The 25,314-nt window shown below is 37.2% G+C and overlaps 2 protein-coding genes across 5 annotated transcripts in view; one reads left to right on the forward strand and one right to left on the reverse strand.

Annotated features, from left to right (window-relative positions):
* LOC134741034 (chitin synthase chs-2) overlaps positions 1–20,004 on the forward strand; it is a 41,487-nt gene extending 21,483 nt beyond the window's left edge. The window contains exons 1-22 of one of the 4 annotated variants that reach the window (XM_063673773.1): positions 259–490; positions 5,394–5,638; positions 7,180–7,346; positions 7,882–8,209; positions 8,305–8,504; positions 8,610–8,928; positions 9,017–9,237; positions 9,452–9,719; positions 9,827–10,089; positions 10,968–11,178; positions 11,561–11,761; positions 12,168–12,394; positions 12,540–12,707; positions 13,058–13,363; positions 13,449–13,690; positions 13,778–13,934; positions 14,142–14,294; positions 15,464–15,640; positions 16,686–16,853; positions 17,033–17,276; positions 17,653–17,798; positions 19,465–20,004. In XM_063673773.1, coding sequence (XP_063529843.1) covers positions 369–490; positions 5,394–5,638; positions 7,180–7,346; positions 7,882–8,209; positions 8,305–8,504; positions 8,610–8,928; positions 9,017–9,237; positions 9,452–9,719; positions 9,827–10,089; positions 10,968–11,178; positions 11,561–11,761; positions 12,168–12,394; positions 12,540–12,707; positions 13,058–13,363; positions 13,449–13,690; positions 13,778–13,934; positions 14,142–14,294; positions 15,464–15,640; positions 16,686–16,853; positions 17,033–17,276; positions 17,653–17,798; positions 19,465–19,656 — 4,725 coding nt within the window. In that variant the 5' untranslated portion in view covers positions 259–368 and the 3' untranslated portion in view covers positions 19,657–20,004. Of the gene's footprint in view, positions 1–258; positions 491–5,393; positions 5,639–7,179; positions 7,347–7,881; positions 8,210–8,304; positions 8,505–8,609; positions 8,929–9,016; positions 9,238–9,451; positions 9,720–9,826; positions 10,090–10,967; positions 11,179–11,560; positions 11,762–12,167; positions 12,395–12,539; positions 12,708–13,057; positions 13,364–13,448; positions 13,691–13,777; positions 13,935–14,141; positions 14,295–15,104; positions 15,282–15,463; positions 15,641–16,685; positions 16,854–17,032; positions 17,277–17,652; positions 17,799–19,464 lie in introns of those variants that run through there. The other 3 variants (XM_063673772.1, XM_063673774.1, XM_063673775.1) reach the window with 3 other exon arrangements.
* A 421-nt stretch (positions 20,005–20,425) lies between these two features.
* On the reverse strand, positions 20,426–24,384 carry LOC134741091 (COP9 signalosome complex subunit 8). Its single transcript, XM_063673860.1, has 4 exons — positions 24,227–24,384; positions 24,046–24,116; positions 21,393–21,574; positions 20,426–20,770 (listed from the first exon to the last, which is right to left on the reverse strand). Exons 1-4 carry the CDS (start codon positions 24,278–24,280, stop codon positions 20,520–20,522), a joined length of 558 nt encoding a protein of 185 aa, XP_063529930.1. The 5' UTR covers positions 24,281–24,384; the 3' UTR covers positions 20,426–20,519.
* Between the last annotated feature and the right edge of the window lie 930 nt (positions 24,385–25,314).

Here is a 25,314-nt window from a genome sequence, read left to right on the forward strand (position 1 = left end):
CTAACAATTCTTTAATGTATCGTGCCAATACATACGGAACGGAACTGAATAAAATATGAGTTTGCTGAGTAGGGCTGTTTTTGTCCTAACGATATTAATATTTTGTCCACACATGAACGATGGCGAATCACCATTCGGTGTGGTGGTCGTACGCTGGCCAAGCAGTCGGTATTGCGATCGCACCGTTTGCTGTCCTCAATCACACATAACAATGAGTTATTAGACAATATTCGTACTGGCAGGACACGTACCGTCGTAGGACTCGTAGGCTCCCGAGTGGCCCTTGCTAACTTTATTGCAAATTTCCTTTACTCTTCAGTGATGTGTCTCTAGTGTAATATCTCTAGTGATCGTTGTGTTTTCTTTTAATGATGAGTGATCATGACCGGAAAAGTTACTACGAGAAGGACGACCAGGAAGAAATTTACGCGCCAAATAATAACAATTCGTTGTATAGCAATGGGACTTTACATTACTGTAGCATTTACAGGTACAGGGTTATGAATATTACGTATTCTAATTTTACTAATTATACACCATGTAAGAATTACAAAACAATACCTGTCTTAATATCTGGACACGTTTGATGGAAGGCGTTACGTATCACTTAAATGTAATCAATCAATGCACGACTTTCTAATTTCATTCGCTTGGTGCACAGCTTGGTGCTGGCTTGGTGGTTACACCATGAAAGTACCTAGAATTCTGTTTTTTTATTCCGTAGACTAAAATGACATTTCAGAAATTTCAAGGAATGTCATGTCTTACACATGAAACGTCATTTTAGTCTACGGAATAAAAAAACGGACTTAATAATCACTATATCGTTACAAATCAAAACTATCGATGAATACCAATTCATATTTTCAAATAATAAGTAGGTATAAAAATATTAACCGAATAAAAATTTAATAAAAATGATGAACGAACACTTAATCCAGGTTTTCAGGAAGACGGTTTTTACGTTATATTTGTGTGATCGCTATACGTAATTTTAGGTTTACTGATGTTTCGGCGAAAATTACTTGACAAACTTTCAGTTCCCAAACTATTTAACCCATATTTTTAGTTGGGCGAAATTTCATTTCGCAAATTTACATAATCCAACCTAACCTAACCCAACCTAGTACGTCATTTTCATTTCGCAAGTATGGGGTTGGGAAATGAAATGGTTGCGAAGTAAGGGTATGCCAACGATTGGTTTGCCAAATGAAACTTTGGCGAAAAGTTGGTTGCCAAGTAAAATTTAAAAATTTAAAAGGAAGTACACCGTAATTTTATGTATGTATTTAGTTACGTTTACTAAATAATTGCCTAACGTAGTGTAATTGCACTAACTTATTGTTCAATAAAATAGATAGGATATGTTGAAAATAATATTGTATTGATTTATAATCGTTTGTACGGTTCGTTGTTCGTCGATGGTAGATCAAGAGGCATGCACTGCGACCGTTGTAATGGTTAATTGGGTTACCGCCGACCAACTAGCTATTACCTTACGTAAACCCCCCGTGTACTGTCACAACTAAGGTACCGAACCGCCCAGTGTCGAAACCACAACATTGTGCCGGTTTTCTAACCAAGAATAAAGTCGCTGAGAAACACGCCTGCCCCGTTTACGGAAATTAAGATAACATAACTGCATAATGCCTACTCGTGTTCAATTTAGTTTTTGTAGTTAACAGTTCGTACAGATTGTATTTAACATAAAACAATGGAACACACATGATGAATTTCTGTATCACTAAACTTGTCGTTCATCACATTGGGAAATTATTTAAATATAGGAATATTAATAGCGTCTGTATGAAGACGTTAATACCGGTTAATCCACGCTTAATGCTGTATACTTCAATTTGCCCTTGTTTATATTATAATAGTAGTAGTAATAGTAAAAATATCGTAGGTACTCTCAGCTGCAAAAGTGCGTACCCACTTTATGAATGAAAATCATTCATAAAGTGGCGGCCCGATTCCAACAAAGCTTATAAGTCACAGCGGTACGATACCGATCAGTCAGTTTTAAAAGTGACTTTTTTGGTTGAAGAAATGTCACTTTTCAATCAATCAATCAATCAAATATTTATTTGCTATAAGCACAGTTGCATGCATGCAAATACAAATTCACTTAAATTACAAAATAACACAGATAAAAACAAACAGAACACATATACAATTTAAATATGGATGGAGACATGTCAAATTAATTTAATACATTAGCAAAGTATTCGTCACAGTACAGATAGTAGTTTTGACACTGACAGATCGGTATCGTACCTCCGTGACTTCTTATAAGCATTGTTGAAATCGGGCCGTGGGTATGGACTTTTGCAGCTAAAAGAAATGTTAGCTGAAAATAGAAATGTTTATTATCATTCCTGACTTAATACTATAACCGAACAACATCAATATTTTACCATTGTCAATCGACTTTTTCTTATAATCAGTATGATTAGAAACGGGTTTACAGAGAAAAATGCGATCACATTTCAAGTTAGCACGCGCCTAATCGCGTGAAAGAGGTTAATTGACAAAAACAATTGAACATTGCGCGACAAAGTGGATGACGACTGAAGACTACCTACACACACTCGGAAGGAAGTTGCGGTACCGATTCCAGTCGATACACAGGTTTCTCTCTCATGACTCTCATCTCGTCACCGACCGTAGCGCGTGTGAAAGTTGTTATTCTTGCGTCTGCGTCGATGGCATTCGCTGACTGGCAGGGTTTAATCCAAGAGTAGCCAATATTTCGTATTGTAGTTATTTACAGTCGTTAAAATATTGAATTGGCTTCCTGTTTTGTTTAAGACGAAAGTGGAGGACCCGCTCGGAATCGCCTATTCATACAAACGTAGTCCCCATTTCCTCCCTTAATTTTAACATTATTGAAAATATTTTGACACAATTTGTTGTATATCAACCACAGTTATGCCCTACGTTTATTATTTTTAATGATTAATTATTATAAGAGTTAAGAGTATTTAAAAAATTGAATGAAATCTGTTTTTCACACCTAATTTTTACAATAATCAAAAAATCTAAAAAAAATCCAACGTAGGGTTTCCACCCCACTTTGATCTTAATTTTTAACCGACTTCAAGATTTCAAAAGGAGGAGGTTATCAATTCGGTTGTATGTTTTTTTTTTTAATGTTTGTTACTCCATAACTCCGTCATTTCTGGACCGATTTTGAAAATTCTTTTTTGATGGTAAACTGTATATACATACAGATTGGTCCCGTTTTGGTCAAAATGCAGTTCTGATGATGGGATCCATGAGGAATCGAGGGAACTCCTCAAATGTTAAAGGCATACATATAGTGATTTTAGTATTTTCATCAACAAATCAAGCATTTACATATAAAAAAGTGACATTTGATGAAGTGGAACTGCTAATGATGATCAGAACGGAACTTTTCAATGACGCATAGTTCACGTTTGGCGATTTGTCCTCTTCGTTATGATTGGTAAGCAAGTTAGGTTTTCAAGACACATTTTTGTCAAGCTCGAGTTCTGATGATGGGATCCATGAGGAATCGAGGGAACTCCTCAAATGTGAAAGGCATACATATAGTGATTTTTGTATTTTCATCAACAAATCCAGCATTTCCATTTAAAAAAGTGACATTTGATGAAGTGCAGCTGCTGATGATGATCAGAAATATCAGAATGGAACTCTTTAACGACGCATAGTTCACGTTTGGCGATTTGTCCTCTTCGTTATGATTGGTAAGCAAGTTAGGTTTTCAAGACACATTTTTGTCAAGCTCGAGTTCTGATGATGGGATCCACGAAGAATCGAGGGAACTCCTCAAATGTGAAAGGCATACATATAGTGATTTTTGTATTTTCATCAACAAATCCAGCATTTCCATTTAAAAAAGTGACATTTGATGAAGTGCAGCTGCTGATGATGATCAGAAATATCAGAATGGAACTCTTTAACGACGCATAGTTCACGTTTGGCGATTTGTCCTCTTCGTTATGATTGGTAAGCAAGTTAGGTTTTCAAGACACATTTTTGTCAAGCTCGAGTTCTGATGATGGGATCCATGAGGAATCGAGGGAACTCCTCAAATGAGAAAGGCATACATATAGTGATTTTTGTATTTTCATCAACAGCAGCTTTTACATAAAAAAGTGACATTTGATGAAGTGGAACTGCTGATGATGATCAGAATGGAACTCTTCAACGACACATAGTTCACGTTTGGCGATTTATTCTCTTCGTTATGGACCCAACCCCAAACTTGGACCTGGACTTTTTTTTGAACTGCGATCCTCACAGAACCGAACTGCTATCAGAAAAGTGGGTTAGGTTAGGTTGGAACTGTGACCCTTACAGAAACGAAATGCTATCAGAACATTGGGTTTGGTTAGGATAGAACTATGACCCTTATAGAAACGAAATGCTACTAGAAACGTGGGTGGTTTTACCTCATTTTAGTGAGGCAAAAGATGCTGTCTTTTTCATTTCATTGTCTGGAGTGCACCATCAACAATAAGTAACCTTTCAACGGCATCCCCCATTGAAGTCGGTTTTTTTTTCTTAAATTTTTTTTTTTTTAGATTTTATTGTAAGTACGACTGTTGGATATTTTGATTTATATATCCATGCCAAATTGCAGCTTTCTAGCACTAACGATCACGGAGCAAAGCCTCGGACGGGCAGACAGACAGACGGACGGACATGGCGAAACTATAAGGGTTCCTAGTTGACTACGGAACCCTATAAAAAAGACATGATTGATTCCCCTTGCCCCTAAATCGCCTTACGTAATAAATGAATGGCGCCTAAGGTGGGTTACGTTACTTACTTAAGGGGCCCACGATTACCAGTCCGCCGAACGATATCGGCCTGTCAGTTGTTCGGAACTGTCAATTTTTTGTTCTAACTGACAGGCTGATATCGTCCGGCGGCCTGATAATCAGTGCGGCCCTTTACCCTTAAACAATACAGGAGGCCAATTCAAACTTATACTTTGACATCAAATTGATTTCATTTAGTTATTATTGGCCCTTTCGTCTCGCTCGATCAAAATGTAGGTTTGAATCAGCCTCTAGATGACATTGCGTTCTCGTATTTATAGCGAATTAACCGCGAGATTTGAGTACCGCAAAATAAACTTGCTCTACATTTACCACGCCAAACATTTTTAGGCTTGAAGTTACAGTGATTCTCTACCAAACAGCTGCCTATATTTAATTCGTTTTTCAAGTCAGGCAATGTTTGGCATGGTAGGCTTTGAGTAAGTACATGACCGACTTTACCCGGACGATCGACGTCGATTTAACCGGGTCCCTCTTCGGGCATTTTCAACTAGGTACCTATTGTTTATGTTTGTTTTATATGATTGCACAAATAATTCAAAAACAACTCTCAAATTTCAGTCAAAGAACGTTGCACGAAACGAAAGGATGGGACTCGTTCCGAGAATTCCCGCCAAAGCAGGACAGTGGCTCCATGGAGAGCCAGAAATGTCTCGAGTTCACAGTGCGGCTGCTCAAGATATTAGCTTACGCCGTCACGTTCGTGGTGGTGCTTGGCTCTGGGGTCATTGCCAAGGGGACGGTGCTTTTCATGACGTCACAGCTGAAGAAAGACAGGCGGCTCGCTTATTGTAATAGAAATTTAGGTAAGTTTCTACGAAAAAAGTACATCCTCATAGGACGATTGCCTTTGCCGGTTGTTTCCGTTACCTTGCAACCAAATGCTGGAATGATATCCCTCCGCCTTTGAGAATCCAAAAATACATTTAAAAATCACAAAAAAAACTCCTTGAAAACAAACCGCTGGGATTCCATTCGGCTATTTGGTTGCAGATTTCAGGATATTACATGGTGGGGCTGGTATCACACGACTAGGAGGCTCACACACAGTACACACATGTCAATTTACCTACTATAGTTTGTCAAAGGACTGTCTCATTTCAAACATAGACAGAGAGAATCATACTATATATATTTGTCTTACAGTAGCACCTAAAAGAAGTACAAAGCACCCAGAAAACGTGTAAGTAGGGATGAGTAGTTTTTTTGTTCTTATTTACTGACAATTTGGTTAGACCAACTATATCTAAGTATTTTATCTTGAAATTATCGCACGACATGCACATATCATCAATTCATCAGCATCACACTATACACTGTACGATTATTTCCGATTTACGTAAATATATTCTCTGTTGTGACCTGGGTTCCGGCAGAAAATTAGGGCTTTGCTCGAAAGAGCGAAGCGTATCACTGAGCCGTGACCCTTTTGTCCTGCTGCAACGCACACAGCTTGTACCTACTTTTATAACATTTTACTTTTTACACATACACACATATACTTTTTACATTTTACTTTTGACACTTAATTACTGTCCCATTTTTATTTTAACTTTTATTATGATATTTTATTTGTAAGTAATTTAATTTTCTTTGTTATGGTGTTTGTAAATTTATATTTTGTGTTTTTGCAACTGTCAAAAAAAATCTTAGAGCTTGGTTAGACAGACAAGCGAGACGGTTTGATTCCTAGATTATTTAAAGCCTGACCAGGAATATATGATCACGCGCCATGTTGCGGAATTTCACTGGAACTAATATTTTCATACTATACTGAACTGTCACCCTATACATGAAAATAACAGCGCCCTCTTGACAATGATAATAATATTCCTGGTCAGGCTTTACTTTATTTATTTATTTAAACTTTATTGCACAAAATATATACAACAATGTATAAATGGCGGACTTAATGCCAAATGGCATTCTCTACCAGTCAACCATAGGGCCAAACAGAGACACTTACAATTGGTGCAAGGAGAGAAAGAAAAAAAAAAACAATGAGTTAGAAGAAAAGTAAACTATTATACTTATAAACTACCTATAAATAAATACAAACATACATACACATTACACACTATAAATAGTAGACACATGCATACATACATACTATAAATATAATATTGATGAATATTATTCGAACTCTTGTTTTAGCAAATGCTTACGTAACATCCGCTTCAAAAGAACTTTACTAGCATTTTGCTATCTCTGCTTTGATCATAATAGTATATCGGAAAACTGGCCATATGAATCTTAAGAATAAGGTTCCTTTGGCATCCTAAGGAACCCTATCTTTTTTAATGTTGCTAGTTACTATATTAAAGCATCACCATACCTAACTTTCCAGGTAGAGACAAGCAATTTATAGTAAGCCTTCCGGACGAAGAACGAGTAGCATGGATGTGGGCGCTCCTTGCGGCATTTGCTATCCCAGAAATAGGAACAGTCATCCGCGCCGTGAGGATATGTTTCTTCAAGTCTTCAAAACGACCGACGAGTGCACAGTTTATTGTGGTAAGTTCAACAGGGTGGAAAACGCAACCATGATAGCTAAAACTAAAGTGTCATGTGGCGCCTAAAATTCACCGCTATATGTAGGTAGAGGTACAAGATGTAGTGAACAACCCTTTTTGCCATCGTATTTTCTCTGAAACGTTCGTATTTGTCATGCTACTTCAGTCAACCTCAGTACTTTTTGTACTGAGAAAATAGCATGACACGTTCGTGCGTTTTCGTGAAAATACGTAAAAAATGGTAAAGGATTATTCATTACATCGCACCTAGACCTAGTCTTAGGTACCACAACATTTGAATGGCTGGGTTCGTAAGGGCGAGTACTGCAATATGATCAATGAGGTTAAAAACTTACAGATTATACTCGTTCCAATTGGAACCAAAAGCGACAGAAGTCTAAGGTCAATGTTTTAAGTCTCTTTAGATTCGACATCTAATGAAATGTTTTATTTTGAAACGATTGCAGCGCCATCATCTGCGTTAAGTTTTGTGAACGAAAAGACTTGATTAAAACACTGCTTGCTTTCTTTTACAGGTATTTGTTGCAGAGTCACTCCACACAATAGGTCTGGGGTTGTTATTCTTCAAGATACTTCCAGAGCTCGACGTCGTCAAAGGCGCTATGATAACCAATTGTCTCTGTATTATCCCCGCGATATTGGGCCTACTCTCAAGAAACTCGCGAGACTCAAAGCGGTTCATGAAAGTTATAGTCGACATGGCCGCTATTGTAGCACAAGTCACCGGGTTTATTGTGTGGCCTTTGTTGGAAAATAAGCCCGTGTTATGGTTGATACCGATCGCGTCTTTATGCATTTCGTTGGGATGGTGGGAGAACTACGTAACCAGACAGAGCCCCATTGGTAAGATACTTAAACTTATGTAACGCACAAAACATTACTTACATATCATAATTATTTATTTCCACCGAGAACATCATTTTAATATCTTTTTTCAGGTATAATCAAAAGTTTAGGTAGACTAAAAGAAGAATTAAACCATTCAAGATATTATTCTTACCGGTTCATGTCCATATGGAAAATATTGCTGTTTTTGATGTGCATTCTGTTTAGCATATGGATGGAAGGCGATGATCCGGCGATGTTCTTTCAACTGTTCAATGCTGGATTTGGACCACATAACATCGTAGTTGAAGAGGTATAACAAGGGGAACCGTAAAGGCTCTATTTAGATGATTAGCCAACCTCGGCAAACCACGTTATGCCTATGGTACGTAACTTACCCAATTTCATCTCGTTTCAGATACAAATTCAAACAGGAGGCACGATGATTCCTGATCTAGTAAATGCCACACTGACCGGAGACTCTGTAGAAATTGCAGCAGTTTACAAGTCTGCCTTCTACGTTCTACTTATACAAATGTTTGCTGCCTACTTCTGTTACATTTTCGGAAAGTTCGCGTGTAAAATCCTCATTCAAGGCTTCAGTTATGCGTTCCCTATCAATCTAGTCATCCCCCTGGTAGTGAACTTCTTGATCGCTGCTTGTGGAATAAGGAATGGGGACAACTGTTTCTTCCACGGGACCATACCTGATTATCTGTTTTTCGAAAGCCCACCAGGTAACTTTAAGCTTTTACTTTGGACTTTGTAATTCTATGCTTTTTTTTAACAATAAAAATATTTAATATCTTTCAAAAATATTTACAGTTTACACCCTAAGCGATTTTATTTCTCGCCAAATGGCTTGGGTGTGGTTATTATGGCTTCTATCGCAAACGTGGATAACGATACACATTTGGACCCCGAAGGCAGAGCGTTTGGCATCTACGGAAAAATTGTTTGTCTTACCAATGTATAATGGACTGCTTATTGATCAAAGCATGGCGCTCAACAGAAAGAGGGATGACCAAAAAAATGTAAAGACTGAGGTAAAGTAATAAATAAAATAAGTATTAGCATAAGGTTAAATATCAATAGTTTCTCTTCGTAAACCAGGAATTGTCTGCCTGTAGAGTACCTACCTATATATTACTAATCTCAGTAGTGACACTAATAAACGTGAAATATTGATATAAATTATCTGATACTACATATTGAAAGATAAAATAACTGACTATATACAATGTGTTTTATGAATTCTAGGATCTTGCCGAAATCGAGAAAGAAAAGGGCGACGAATACTACGAAACCATCTCGGTACAGTCAGACAACACTGGTGCTTCTCCCAAAACCATCAAGTCTTCAGACCAAATCACCAGAATATACGCATGCGCTACTATGTGGCACGAAACGAAAGACGAGATGATAGAGTTCTTGAAGTCGATCCTCAGGTTGGATGAAGATCAGTGCGCGCGGCGTGTCGCTCAGAAGTACCTTCGCGTAGTGGATCCTGATTACTATGAATTTGAAAGTTAGTTAATTTGTATGTTGCCATAGCTGGCTTGACGAAAAATGACCAACTCTACTGCAACACCTGCAAAGCGATGCCATATTAAAGTAACTATTTCTGATTTACAGCTCACATTTTCTTAGACGACGCTTTCGAAATTTCCGATCACAGCGATGACGATTCTCAAGTGAATCGATTCGTGAAACTTCTCATCGATACAATTGACGAAGCTGCTTCCGAAGTACATCAAACCAACATTCGAATCCGACCACCGAAGAAGTACCCAGCTCCGTACGGCGGACGGTTGTCGTGGGTGCTGCCAGGAAAGACAAAAATGATTTGCCATCTTAAGGACAAGGCAAAGATTCGTCACAGGAAACGTTGGTCTCAGGTACCCAAAATTGATATTGCCAGGTTAGTCACGTGTATGGGATCGGTGGCCATTTGTGGCTTGGGCCATATAATCTATTAAATAGACGATATTTACAACAACAAACAGTCATTAAGCAACCATTATGATTATTATGCTCCTACAAGTTCCTAAAAATCATGTCATTACGATTTATTTTTGCTTGGCTCCAAAATATCCCTTCGTGTGCCTATTACTTAAACATTCTTACATACACTTTTTGTAGATACAAATACATAGGTATATTATTGGGTCTCTATTGTTTCCCATATAGTTTTAAGTCATAATGTATTGTTTGTCCAAATTTTCGTTAGTCATAATTTGATTTTTCTCAGAAACGCGTAACTTTTTAGGATTGCCATAAAACAAACCTAACCTATCTATAGGATAACCTGAGGAAAATCCTAAAAAGTTAACGGTTTCAGAATTATGACTAATAATAATATGACAATCATTACATTATGACTTTCAATAATTATGTCAAACAAAGGGACCCCGTATAAATTTCAGCCAAGGTATGGTTGGACCGGACCGATACAGGGACTGACTGTTATGCTACAAGTACGATGCTTACTTTATATAAATATTTTTTAATTTAAGCGTTATGTTGTATCTTCTTGCTTGTTGTATTTAACTATTTGTTCATTGTATGTTATTTTATGTATCTTTTCTTCTTGTCTGTTACCTTCCGTCTCATCGGAAGATCATCGCTGGAAGTCACCAGCAACATGCTGAGATGAGGCCATTTCGTGGCACTTTAATCTTATTTTATGTTTTCTTTTGTATTATGTAATGTTTGTTTGTGCTTACGAATAAAATCTCATTCTATTCTATTCTATTCTATATTATCATTTCCTTAGGTGATGTACATGTACTACCTTTTGGGTCACCGTCTAATGGAGTTGCCGATATCCGTGGACCGAAAGGACGTTATGGCCGAAAACACGTATCTTCTGACTTTGGACGGAGACATCGACTTCCAGCCTCATGCTGTCAGACTGCTTATCGATTTGATGAAGAAGAATAAGAATCTTGGAGCTGCTTGCGGACGTATTCACCCAGTTGGATCAGGTAACGAATTTTGTCTGTTTGCTTGCTTTTTCATTACTACATCTACATTCCAAGATTTCCAAGCATGAATTCCAGAGAATTAAAATAAAATCCTAAAAATCTGTAGTCTGTAAGAGGTGTAAGTACACAGTTCACACTTTACATTCACAGTACACAAACACTATACCCCGGATTGCACAGTTACACACCCGAAAACAACGGGTATACCGATAGTGCCGCGTTTTCGGAATCAACACCTAAAAGTCTCAATCTCAACAAAGTTTCAGGCTAAGTTCGCCATGTTGTGTTCATTTTGGTAACCAAACCAAAGAGGAAATAAATAACTACAATAGATATTTTGATGTTCGGTTTAGTCACTAAACCCAAATTTAAATATTTTCAGGCCCCATGGTGTGGTATCAGATGTTCGAGTACGCCATCGGCCATTGGCTGCAAAAGGCAACGGAGCACATGATCGGATGCGTACTCTGTAGTCCCGGCTGCTTCTCACTCTTCAGAGGAAAGGCTCTCATGGACGACAACGTTATGAAGAAATACACGCTACGATCAGATGAAGCTAGGCATTACGTACAATACGATCAAGGTAATTCAATTAACCATTACACAGATGTAACGATTGCCAAAAATTTGTTGAACGTTTAACATGACCAATCCCTTCACTAGAATTGGATTGCGTTTCTTTTGCGTTGCGTTTGGATTGATGCTGACTGCCAACCTTCAGACTTATACTACCTGGAAAGGTACATGAAGAAGAAGAATTGCGTTTCGAAATCTACATAGATAAATAACACTGTAGGCAATTTCTATATTTCGGCGATAGACGGACGACAAAAAATAGCCCGCGTATTTATAATCATGTAAAATTGTGATATAGAACAATATACCCAAATCACACTTTAAAATTTACAGCCATTGTGTGCAATGGCTGTAAATTTTGAAAGAGTACGTCCAAGACTTATAAATATACTCCAACTTCCCTTCCATCACAGGAGAGGATCGTTGGTTGTGCACCCTGCTGCTCCAGCGCGGATATCGTGTGGAGTACTCAGCCGCGTCGGACGCGTACACGCATTGCCCCGAAGGTTTCAGCGAGTTCTACAACCAGCGTCGTCGCTGGGTGCCCTCCACTATCGCCAACATCATGGACCTGCTTGCCGACTATAAGCACACCATCAAGATCAACGACAACATTTCGACTCCGTATATCGCTTACCAGGTAACGAGTTCAAACATATGCCTTGTCTTTTCGATTAGGTTGTGTGATCTCTGTGATGCCTTAGAATGTGATGAGCAGATTTCTACGAAACAGCCACAATAAAACATACATATATAACAGCTATTTAACTTTCAATAAATTTCAGATGATGTTGATGGGCGGTACGATTCTGGGTCCCGGCACTATATTCCTTATGTTGGTGGGTGCCTTCGTGGCTGCTTTCCGAATTGACAATTGGACCTCCTTCGAATACAATTTGTACCCGATATTGCTATTCATGTTTGTCTGCTTCACGATGAAATCCGAAATTCAGGTAAGATCAGCAAATACAGTAGGACTTCACAAGTACGACATTAGATATAACGAGAACAATCAAACCATAACTACACTGCTAAAGTAGGTCGGTTAAAATGCCATAATGAATGTTTATAAATGTAGGTAACAAAGAAAGCCAGTCCAGGCATCGGCTTTACTCCAAATTAGAATGTCATATGACAATGCACTAGAAAAATTATTGTAATACACTAGAAAAGCAGTCTCAAAAGCTTTAGAGGACATGGGCAATGGCATAGAAATCAATCAGCTAAGTCCGATTTGCTCAGCAAAAACAATATGTTCTGAGGAGTGTTTGAAATATTTATTTGTAACGTGTTATTGTTACAGTTATTGGTTGCTCAAATTCTATCGACAGTGTACGCTATGATAATGATGGCTGTAATCGTCGGTACCGCGCTCCAGTTAGGCGAGGACGGCATAGGATCACCTTCGGCCATCTTCTTGATAGCGTTGTCGAGTTCCTTCTTCATAGCGGCGTGCTTGCATCCCCAAGAGTTTTGGTGTATCGTGCCCGGAATCATCTATTTACTGTCTATCCCATCTATGTACTTGCTTTTGATTTTGTATTCGATTATAAACTTGAACGTCGTATCATGGGGTACTCGAGAAGTGCAGACTAAGAAAACAAAGAAAGTAAGTCCATGTTGGTTAACTTAGTTAGATACCCAAGCAATTTAACTGCTGTATAAGGTGGCTAATGCGATTATGGACTTTTTAGGAAATCGAGCAGGAGAAAAAAGAAGCCGAGGAAGCCAAGAAGAAAGTTAAAAATAAGTCCCTCTTAGGATTTTTACAAGGTGTAAATAGCAATGAAGAAGAGGGATCTATTGAATTCTCCTTCGCTGGGCTTTTCAAGTGCTTGCTTTGCACGCATCCCAAGGGCAACGAGGAGAAAGTTCAGCTCCTGCATATTGCTTCAACGCTCGAGAAGTTGGAGAAAAAATTGGAAACTGTAGAAAGGTGGAGTACATTTTTATTTTTATAAAATATACTGTACACTAGTTATTAAAAACGTAGTACTAATAAAAAGTTAATGTAAAATTTCAGGGCAGTTGATCCACATGGACTAAGTAGAGGACGTAAGCTATCGATAGGGCACAGAGGTAGTACGAATGGAGATCACGGGTTAGATGCGTTAGCAGAGGACCCAGAGAACGAACACAACTCGGATTCCGATACCGACACTTTGTCTACTGTACCGCGGGTATAAACTTACACTACTTTATTACAATACATATGAAATGTTCTTCATTTTACTCTGGTCATTTAACAGAACCAAATGCCAATTTGTAGACTCGACTGTCTATACGAAAAACGTTTATCAATCTTTAATTAGGTAAAAAGTAGAAAAAACGATGAAAATACCAAAGAAAATCGTATTCCTAATTTGTATTTTGTATTATTCATTTAGGAACAAAGAGATGAACTCATCAATCCTTATTGGATAGAAGACCAAGATTTGAAAAAGGGTGAAGTTGACTTTTTGGGTCAGGGAGAGCTGCAGTTCTGGAAGGATCTCATTGACAAATATCTCTACCCCATTGATGCTAATAAGGAAGAACAGGTAAAATATGTCATAAAGGTGACATTTGTGTAAAAATACCCATATGAAAAAATTTCGAAATCACATTGAAACAACCAAATGTATTATTTATAGGCATAATGTAGGTATCCAACTATCTATTGTAATAAATTGGATTTGTAACATTTGGAATTTTGGACCCGAATCTACGTTCATTTCAACTTCAAATATATAAGAAGCATCCCCCAAAATTGTTTACAGAATGTCTCATACAAATGCGAATTGTGTTTTCTTTGTCTATCACAAGACTTCGAAATATATTTACAAAAACTGTCATTGTTTTATAACACAGAATAATATCTAAAATACGAGAAACCACACGTTCATATGGGATAATCGGACACTCGGGCAGATATAGCCATTGAACTATTATTACTAACGTACCTATAGGAATGGGCACAGAGAACCAGTATTTTGCGACATGAGTTGCTGCCGTTTTGGCATCAAACCATAGAAGCGGAGCGTGAACCTCGCGACCTAAACGCGTAAGCGGCATGAATTTTACGGCGCTTACGACGTTTTGGTCGCGTTGTACAGGTTGTGATTGCGTCAATTTCACTGTTTGGTATGTCGTTTCTATAGTAATAATAACTCAATGGATATAGCTACCTTTTGAAGTCATTTTTAAAATGTTCAAAACAACTATAATAAATTACAGTAATATGAACATGATTCAAAAAACATTTTTGATTCGTACTTTTTTGTATAGAACATATAAGATTAATCAGTTTTCTTTACAGGTAAAAATGCTACGAATATTATATTTTCATGTTAATCTTCCCCTAATTCTAGGACCGTATATCCAGAGACCTTAAAGAATTGAGAGACTCGTCAGTGTTTTCTTTCTTTATGGTCAATGCCCTCTTTGTACTCATTGTGTTCTTATTGCAACTGAATAAGGACAACCTTCATTTCAAATGGCCGCTCGGAGTAAAAACTAACATTACGTATGATGAGGTTACGCAAGAGGTAAAGTGGCTTCCCTATCCAGCGATCGGCCTTCAACGATGACACGGGACTATGACGAACGAAGATTTCTTACAAACATTCCAAATAATTAAAAAACCGTGCTATTACTTTAAGTCATTCCCAATCACCCTTGAAGGTTGACGCAAAATTTTACTAAATAACCGTTTTATGTACTTTTACAGGCTAGAATTGCTGCCGATTTGATAGAGCTTCGTAATAAGTCAGTTTTTGCCTTCGTTATGTTTAACGCGTTATTCATATTGATAGTGTTTCTGTTACAACTCAACAAAGATCAACTCCACGTGGATTGGCCTTTGGGAATTAAGACAAATATTACGTACATCGAGGAGACAGGCGAGGTATAGCCAGAATTATCGAAGATTGTGTCTCACGATCACGAGTCTAATGATCTTCTTCTAACCGGTCTATCCTGGTTTGGCACACCAGCATGGAACTCCAACACACGGAGGACTAAACTTCTTCGGCGACACTCTAATGGGTTCACACGCCTTCTAATTAATATCCGCATCCCAATTATTTTCCTGATCAACGCAAATCCCAGTAAAATGATTAGGTCAATTGATCAATATTTCTAATCCTTGTTATAACGGTAGCGTTTCACAATGAAGATAGTAACGTTACTGATGGTACCCTAGATCCGTTATTTGATAATTCCGTAGAACTTATTCCTGGTTAAAATGTCACTATCCACAACTATCCCTGCAATTTCACGTTATCCAACATGGATCATCGATGTTGTCTTTGGTTATTAGGGTGGAGGTATCTTCTTATTAAACACGGTGACCGGGTCACTACTTCTCCTTGTACATACTTTACACCTCAGCCGACGTGGTGATTTGTGTAACAGGATAATGTTTCTATCTAAATAGGTCCAATGGAAAGGCAACTTAATACAGTTAACTCCTAAGTTATAAGTGTTACTATAATATAACGAACTTTCCTACCTATAGTCGTCAGGACAATGATCTATTTTTAGGACAGAAAATGTGGACACCTTAACCCACGAAGTAAACGTGATTCAATTAATCAACTCCTTTTCGGGGCCTTACATTTATAATTATATCGCTTGACTTTTTTACTTTACTTGTCCTAAAATAGGTTGGTTCCTACGAGGCATTATCATTTTATGTTTAATTTTACACATGATAACATAAATGACGTCAAAAACATACGAATGCATTTTTCTGACTGCACACGTATTAAACATTGTTTTTGGTGTTATTATGGTGTTTCAAGTTTCCTATTAATTTGCACATGTCAGTAACAAAAATCACGTCTTTCTCCATTTCAAACACACCTAATAAATGATGATTTATGTTTTACTTTTAATATTTTTTTTAATTCACACGCTTTCGTATATTAACAATTTTAAAATATTTCCAGGTATTAATTTCAAAAGAATATTTGCAATTGGAACCGATCGGTCTGGTGTTCGTGTTCTTCTTCGCGTTGATTTTGTTCATCCAGTTCACTGCCATGTTGTTCCATCGATTTGGAACCCTTTCGCATATCTTGGCATCCACTGAACTGAATTGGTTCTGCACGAAAAAGGTACGTAATAACTCGATGAACAAACAAACACTTTTTCAATCGGTTAAATTTCAATTTACATGCCATAAATCCACCCAGTCTTAAGGTCAGTTTTCCCGATTAGCTAGGCTTATCTCTGACTCGATTGCCAATAAGATAAAAGATATAAGATATAAGAAAATATATTTTTTATGTTCTAGGCGGAAGACTTATCTCAAGATGCACTACTGGATAAAAATGCAATAGCAATAGTAAAAGACTTGCAAAAGCTAAATGGATTGGATGACGACTACGACAATGACTCGGGCTCTGGACCCCACAATGTGGGCAGAAGAAAGACCATCCATAACTTGGAGAAAGCGAGACAGAAGAAGAGGAACATCGGCACGCTTGATGTGGCTTTCAAGAAACGGTTCTTTAATATGAACGCTAACGATGGACCAGGTAAAGTTTACAAATCTCTAGGTCTTTGCGAGCAAGTGTTTATGGCGAATTTATTCTAAGTCACGAACCGTCTTAAGGCCTCCGATTGACGCAGTACGTTGCGTACAGCGTCACGTCACGTCAAGTCGGCAATATTTCTAAAGAAAGACATTGTTGGTACGCAATGTACCAACCACCAAGATCAAGGCGTAATGCAATGCTACTAAAAAGACCAACGTGATGAATTGCAATACTTCAAAATAACTTTACATTTATTTTTTTGGTTTGAAGTGTATATCTAGATCGTGAATACCCATTTTCTCCTTGACTTGTATCTGTCCTCGGATATAATAGTTTCTTTCATGTTCTTGTTCTTCAACTAACTATACATTTTCAGGGACGCCGGTACTCAATCGTAAGATGACCTTAAGAAGAGAGACGCTGAAGGCTCTAGAAACGAGGAGGAATTCCGTGATGGCGGAGCGAAGAAAATCACAAATGCAAACTCTCGGAGCAAACAACGAATACGGAGTAACTGGAATGGTAAAAATATATTTAGAATATTTGTAATGAAAACAACTTTAATGTGATATATAGTTTTAAAACCTCCTAAGGCCCCAGAGGCCCTTAAAGCCTTTTTCGAAAATTTGATTTTAACTTGTATTAAATAAGTACTTGTATTAAATAAGACAAGGTTCCAAATTCAAAAACAAAACTAAAGCTTCAAGGACTTAAGGGGCCCACTGACTATCAGTCCGCCGGACGATATAGGCCTGTCAGTTGTTCGGAACTGTAAAGTTTTTGTTCTAACTGACAGGCCGATATCGTCCGGCGGACTGATAGTCAGTGGGCCCCGTTTAGGATCATAAAACGCAATACCATTTTATGTAAATACTAGCTGTTGCCCGCGACTTCGTACGTGGATTTGTATGTTGGTGGTTATATATTCTACATGAGCATAATATAGAACATTATGCAGCAAAAGATATCAGTAGGGACGGTTAATCATTTGTTAATAATTATACAACGCATGTGTCTTTCACAAACTACGAAGTTTCAAGACCCTAACTGAAAAAAATTGTTCCCGATATAATCCCTCTCGACCCTCTTAGAAGATTTACAAATCCACTATAAAAAAAAATCGCTCCCGAAACTATTAATACAAACTTTTCAAAAACGGTGTAAGTAATCAGTTTTCGTCTATTTTAATATAATGCCCTTTTTGCCAAGTTTCAAGTTCCTAGCTTAAAAGAAAATTTGTACCACATATAAACTTACATCCCCTTTTTAACCCCTTTAGGGGTTGAATTTTTAAGAACGTTGAAATAACTTTTTTGGAATCTTATACAAATGCCTTTCTAAGAAGTTTCAAAGCATTTGTAATAGATTCACTTTGAACCCCTTTTTAACCCTTTTAGGGGATGAATATTTAAAAACGCTTAAATTACTTTTCTTGTATTCTAATAATATATGCCTTTATGCAAAGATTCAATATCCGCACTCAAAAAAAAAATTGGATCTCCATACAAACTTTCAACCCCATTTTTACCACCTTGGGGGATGAATTTTCAATAATGCTGAAATATTTTTTTTTCTCTTTTAATTATATATATTTCTATGAAGTTTCAAGTACCTAGCTTAAAATAAAATTAGGACCACGACAAAATTTCAACCCCTTTTTAACCACTTTAGGGGATGAATTTTTAAACACGCTGAAATCACTTTTCTTGTATTCTAATAACATGCCTTTAAGCAAAGATTCATGTCGCGCACTTAAAAAAAATGTTTGACCCCCATACAAACTTTCTACCCCTTTTTCACCACCTTAAGGGATGAATTTTCAAAAACGCTGAAATTACTTTTCTAGTATTTTAATAATATGCCTTTATACAAAGTTTCAAGTCCCGCACTAAAAAAAAATTATGATCTCCATACAAACTTTCAACCCCTTTTTACCACCTTAGGGGATGAATTTTGAAAAACCCCTTCTTAGTGGATACTAACGTTATAAAAGCTATCTATTGTCAAAAATTCAGCTCTCTAGGTCCAACGGTTTGGGCTGGGCGTTGATTTAAGTGAGTCAGTCAGTCAGTCAGTTAGTCAGGACTTTTACGTTTATATATATATAGATATGTCACACTTTAGTGTCACATCTAAGAGACAGCTCCTCGCGTAGGGTTATCGTTAATTACTTTGCTATTTGCTTCAGGTGAACAACAACCTAGTGGTACCACGTCATCGCACATCTACCGCTAACATATCGGTGAAAGACGTGTTTGCCGAGCCCAACGGAGGGCAAGTGAACAGAGGCTACGAGACGACGCTCGGCGACGACGACGAGAGCAACTCTATGAGACTGCAGCCGAGGCAAAACCAGGTCTCCTTCCAAGGAAGATACTAATGACCCGGCTAGTGAGGTGCCTCACAAATCCTAAGAGTTGCCAAAAGTTAATGTCACTGGCTAGGTTAAACAAATGTAGATACTCATTTTTAGAATAGTTTTAATTGTTAAGTTAAAATTAAAATTCATTTTTGTAAGCATTGTACTACTTGTGATATTTGAAAGAGAATTTGTTATGGAACAGGAAAGTCGCTAAATAGGATATTTATGTAGACATGTTAGCATGTAGAATTAAGTTTTAGGTTAGTCTTAAATAATTATACACTGCCACTAAACTTTATACTTTTGTATGTACTTTTTAGGACATGTTTAAATGATTGTAAAATAAATCAAATGCAATTTGTTATATTATTGGTTTTCATAACCTCATAGAAATATCCTTGACTTTACCAGCAAATATGTGAATGCGGCAAATATTTTATATTGAACATTACGTCAGAATTGTCTCACTGAAACTATTACTTCTTGTTTTTTTTATACCACGTCGTTGGCAATCAAGTATACGGCCCGCCTGATGGTAAGCAGTTGCCGTAGCCTAAGGACGCCTGCAACACAAGAGCTATTCTTGCTACTACTACTAAACTACTACTACTACTACTAGAGATGGAAAAATGAAAGTTTATTAATAACAATCGTTCTTACTAGTTCTTAGCTATGCACTGCTAAGCTATCAGGAGTGCTGTTTATCAGCACTTAACGAATATTATAAGACCATAGCTTGACAAATTTGTACCTTTGGTTTTGCTGGAGTTCTATAGTGGTAAAAAACTTTAGCATTTATAATACCATTTATTACGAAACTTATTTAAATATACCAATATTAAGTTGTCATCTCACTGAACCTAAGATATAAAAGCACTTACTTAATTTTCTAAGAATGATACAAACTCGGTGAGTTTGAAGAGTTGGTCCTCGCTGGAGGTGTGTAGCGGGGCAGGCTGGGCGGGGGGAGTGGGGTCGACTGTGACGCCATCCTCGCGTAGCGTCCACTTGCGCTCGGCGCAGGCGCGCAGCACCGCGTCGCGGCTCAGCCCGGTCATGGACACCACGGTGTCTAGGGATATGGAGTTGTAGGAGCGCCCGATTAGGAAGAATGCTCGCTCGCGGACACGTTCTGGAAGTGCAATAACAACCTTTATGTATAAATAATTACAGCTAAAGACAAAAGTACTACAATATATAAGTATTGTAGCCACATATTTGACAGTGGGAATATGTAGGCGATGCCATGTTTTGTGGTAACTGGACTATAAAACAGTAGCCCTTGACAATCTAATTAGGTACTGCTTTTGTCACTACAATATATTGCAATACTTCGCCTGCATTTGCATTCAACAAAGAAAAAATGTTGATAGAGGACCTTAAAAGCTATCAATATGACCACCCTGTACCCCTACATATAGTTTTGGATAAACCATCAAAATGAAGCCCCATACCATACATTGATATTGATACCCATCAAAACATTTTTAAGTCTAATTTGGTTAGTATGCAGTAGAATCTGGTCCTAATCACTATTTTGTAACGGCATGTGTGATGTTCCACGGGTAAAGGTAACTTATGGCAGCTGGCGCTCACGTCGCGTAGCACCACATTGGTATTGGAGCGTCTTTAATAATAGAGTAAGCACCAGCCACCATAAGGTACCCACCTTACCAATCCCAATACCAATATGGTGCTACGCGGAAAAGAAAGCCACATACATTAAAAAATAAAGATCTTAAAAGCAATAGTACCTTCAAGTGCTCTTATAATATTAGCTACAGGTTCAGTCCAATTGTAGCTAGCTAGTGCTTGGTATGTTCCGGCAAGATCCTTCTTCCACAGTTTCTGTCCAACCGTCCAGATAGCAGTTATCTCGGGATTACTACTTGTGATGCTTTGTGGGATTCTTTTCCACAAAAACTTTGCATTACATCTGGAATTAAATAAACATGCATAATAAATATCACTATTTCATGCTACTTAATTAGTATTTCATTTATTTTATCTTAGTGTCACCCCAGCTGTCCCTGGTTTAACTACTTTTTGTAGGGTCTAGTAGGGCTAAATTATTTATATGGAATTTTATTCTATTCAGTTGATTTTTAAATTGTAATTTAATTGCATTCACAATCAATAAAAGATTTACATTACTACTCTCAGCAAGTGTCATGAGGTATCCAAATCCTTATGTTGTCTTAACCTTTTTGACGCCGTGTCAAACACAAAAGTAGTCATCCAGACGCCACGTCAGCAAAGTGTCAAAACTGAAATTGAACTTTATGCATATGCATGTAGGTCTATGACCGATTAATCGGTCTTTGGCGTTGAACCTATGGTGCGTATACAGTGTGGAAAGATAAGTCGGGCCCTGGAGGGAAACTACCTTAAATCCTTAAGTTGGCTCATTTTACTTAAAGGAGACATTCCTTTATTTTTAAAAAGAAACAAAACTGCATTCAAAGCTTTTCTAAAACTCGCTTACCTCGCTGGGACTCGAACCAGCTAAAATTAAAAAAACAAACACTCCCTATTTTATTATACTAATCGATAGTATTATTATTCAGGATAAAATTTCTCTGAGAAACATTTGGTTACTGTTCACTTTCAACAAGTAAAAGACACGTAATAGTTCTCTTATCTCTCCAACATTCAAAGACTTCGTATGAAGTACACGCTTGCTAATACATCGCTAAGTACCTTGTTGAAATCTTCGATAAGAAAATCGTTTAATGGTAGTAATACCTCTAAACTTGCTTTGAAACCGATTAAGAGCTAAGGGTTCCGGTAGAAAATGTTATTAGGGGCATACACCACAACACTTTGCTGAAGGCTAAGAGAAATTAATTTCAACTGCAACTAATTTTGTGTAGCCGGAACGAGGGGGCTCATTTCGAACAATGATAAATTTTGTTAAATAATTTAAGTGTAACAAATTGATAGTAAAATAAAGTTAATGTTAGATTTAACAATCATTTTTATTTTTCTGACCAAATGTTTGTTAGAGAAATTTTATCCTGAATAATAATACTATCGATTAGTATAATAAAATAGGGAGTGCTTGTTTTTTTAATTTTAGTTGGTTTGAGTCCCGGGCGAGGCAAGCGAGTTTTAGAAAATCTTTGAATGCAGCTTTGTTTCTTTTTAAAAATAAGGGAATGTCTTCTTTAAGTAAAATGAGCCAGCTTAAGGATTTAAGGTAGTTTCCCTCCAGGGCCCGACTTATCTTTCCACACTGTACATCGGTCATTGGCGTCCAAAAGGTTAATACAATAGTGGGTGCTTAATACAGTGCTTTTTTTTTGTCTGACCATACTCTTGAGGGATGAATATGTAGGATGTTTTGAAAACCTTTTACTATGGGGAAAACGTCAAAAACGAAAAAAAATGGCTGTCCTCATACATTTCAATCACATTGTCAATGTTTTCTATGGAACAGCAGATTTTTTGTCTCTATTTCGGGGTTAGACATATTTACCTCTCATATAGTCATAACATAGCTATAGTCAGACGTAACAAAACCACCCTGTGTAACAAACTACCACTAAAGTTGGCTCCTTACATTGAAGAGAAAGAATGGAAAAGTGATGGGGTCTGTATTGCATCGGCTTGCTAAATTTTCACTGTTTAGCAGTTTTCCTACTGCTGATGAAGACTAGTAAATTCATATTATCTCTGATTTCTTGTATATTATTATTATGTAATGCAGGCAGGTAGTTTAAATAACTGATAATGCCTGTATCCAGAGTCAAACCAAGTTCTCGTGGTTGAGTAGAATTTGCTTTGTGCTTATCTAATTTATTCTTAAACTCATTGACACTTTGGGCCGATACTACATCCTCTGGGAGTTTGTTCCAAGCTTTGACTACTCTGTTGCTAAAGAAGTGTCTATGAGGATTATTGTAGGACCTGCAAGACACCAGCTTATACTGATGACCTCTCAGACAGTTGTCACTATTGCGTTCTAGCATCTTATGGAAATCTTTGAGGTTGTAGTGTTGGTTTAGTATTTTATATGCCTCAATCAGATCAGATATATGTATATAGATTTCGGGGAACGGCTCTAACGTTTCAATGAAATTTGCTATATGGGGGTTTTCAGGGACGAAAAATCGATTTAGCTAGGTCTTATCTCTGGGAAAACGCGCAATTTTGAGTTTTTATGTTTTCCGAGCAAAGCTCGGTCTCCCAGATATTTATCTCTGACTTGTCTACAAATGTATTTTTTTTATGTGCCACCGCTGCTAACCATTGGATGTTTTCAATCATAGACTTATTGTAGGTGGTGGTGGTAAAGCAACGAAACTTATCAACGAAAACATCAGAACTAGTATGATGTTCACAGATTGCATTAGGTATAAACAAAACATGAATACATTTTAGAAAAAACATCCTAAATTTACTTACAGATCATTTTGATACAAGTAAATGACTAACAGCTGAGCATAGGTAGAAGGTGAAGCCACTCCAGTGGGTGCCTGAAATGGTACTAAAGCGTTAATCTTTACTAGTCCTTATAATTAACAAAGATAGAGCTAGGATGTCCTTCAACAAAAAAGTATTCTCTTGGACTTGAATTCAATCTTACTTCTAATTCCTGTTTTTCCAAATCCACGCAAATTTTATCAAAATTAGATATCATTCTTAAAACTATCTTGTCAGAACAGAATTCTGAAATGATTGTTGTTTTGCCTGTAATGTAACCTGTAAGTAAACTGTAAATCAAGTGTAAGCTTTTTAAGTAGTGGTGAACTGTCAACATCAACATACTCAACTGTCAAGCTTTTTTTTAAATTTATATCGAGCATTAGCAACTTGGCCATCAGCTCAAACATAAAAATATAGTTTGTCAAAGGATTGTTATGTCACATTATACTATCTTTGTCTTACACTAGTACTAGCACCCAAAAGAAAAGGATGAGTATAGTTTTTTTTGTTCTTATTTACTGACAATTTGGTTTGACCAACTATAGTTTGTCAAAGGACTGTCTCATATCAAACATAGACAGAGAGAATCATACTATCTTTGTCTTACATTAGTACTAGCACCCAAAAGAAAAGGATGACTATAGTTTTTTTTGTTCTTATTTACTGCCAATTTGGTTTGACTATATATGTATATCAATAATTTATAATTAAGAAAGAAAAAAAATTTCGTTTTTGCCAATAAAAAAGGGCTAAACATTATAATCAAATTGTTTTCAAAAAATTCGCCTTGTATTTTCGGTTTCCGGGCCCTTTTTTCCTGTTAAGCTGACGCACAACCGTGCACAGATAACAAAAAATCATAACATAAAAGTTGTCAGTAGAAAAAAGCGCGAAATTCTAATTTTCTTTCGAAGGCAAATTCTTCGTATTTTTTTAAAAAATTGCCGCCTTTTTCTACTAACGGAAATAGCTTGCCAAACTAATATTTCCGTATCATTTATAAAGTGAAGCATTTCCGAATGCAAAACATGGATTGGATGTGTAAAGTCGCTCCAGATTACGCGGCTTCGCGCAGCGATTCGCGCACGACTGTGGAGGGCCCTCTAGAGAAAGATAGTCTTAAATATTGCGATTCTATAATGCTATAAGAGGAAAGAGAAAATAGTGCCATGCTTTGTCTTTATCACCGACCGGGCATGTTTTTTCATGGTCGGTTTATGGCATCATAGCAAGGAGGCGATGGCGAAA

Source organism: Cydia strobilella, chromosome 4 (assembly GCF_947568885.1).
Source record: "Cydia strobilella chromosome 4, ilCydStro3.1, whole genome shotgun sequence".
NCBI lineage: Eukaryota > Metazoa > Arthropoda > Insecta > Lepidoptera > Tortricidae > Cydia > Cydia strobilella.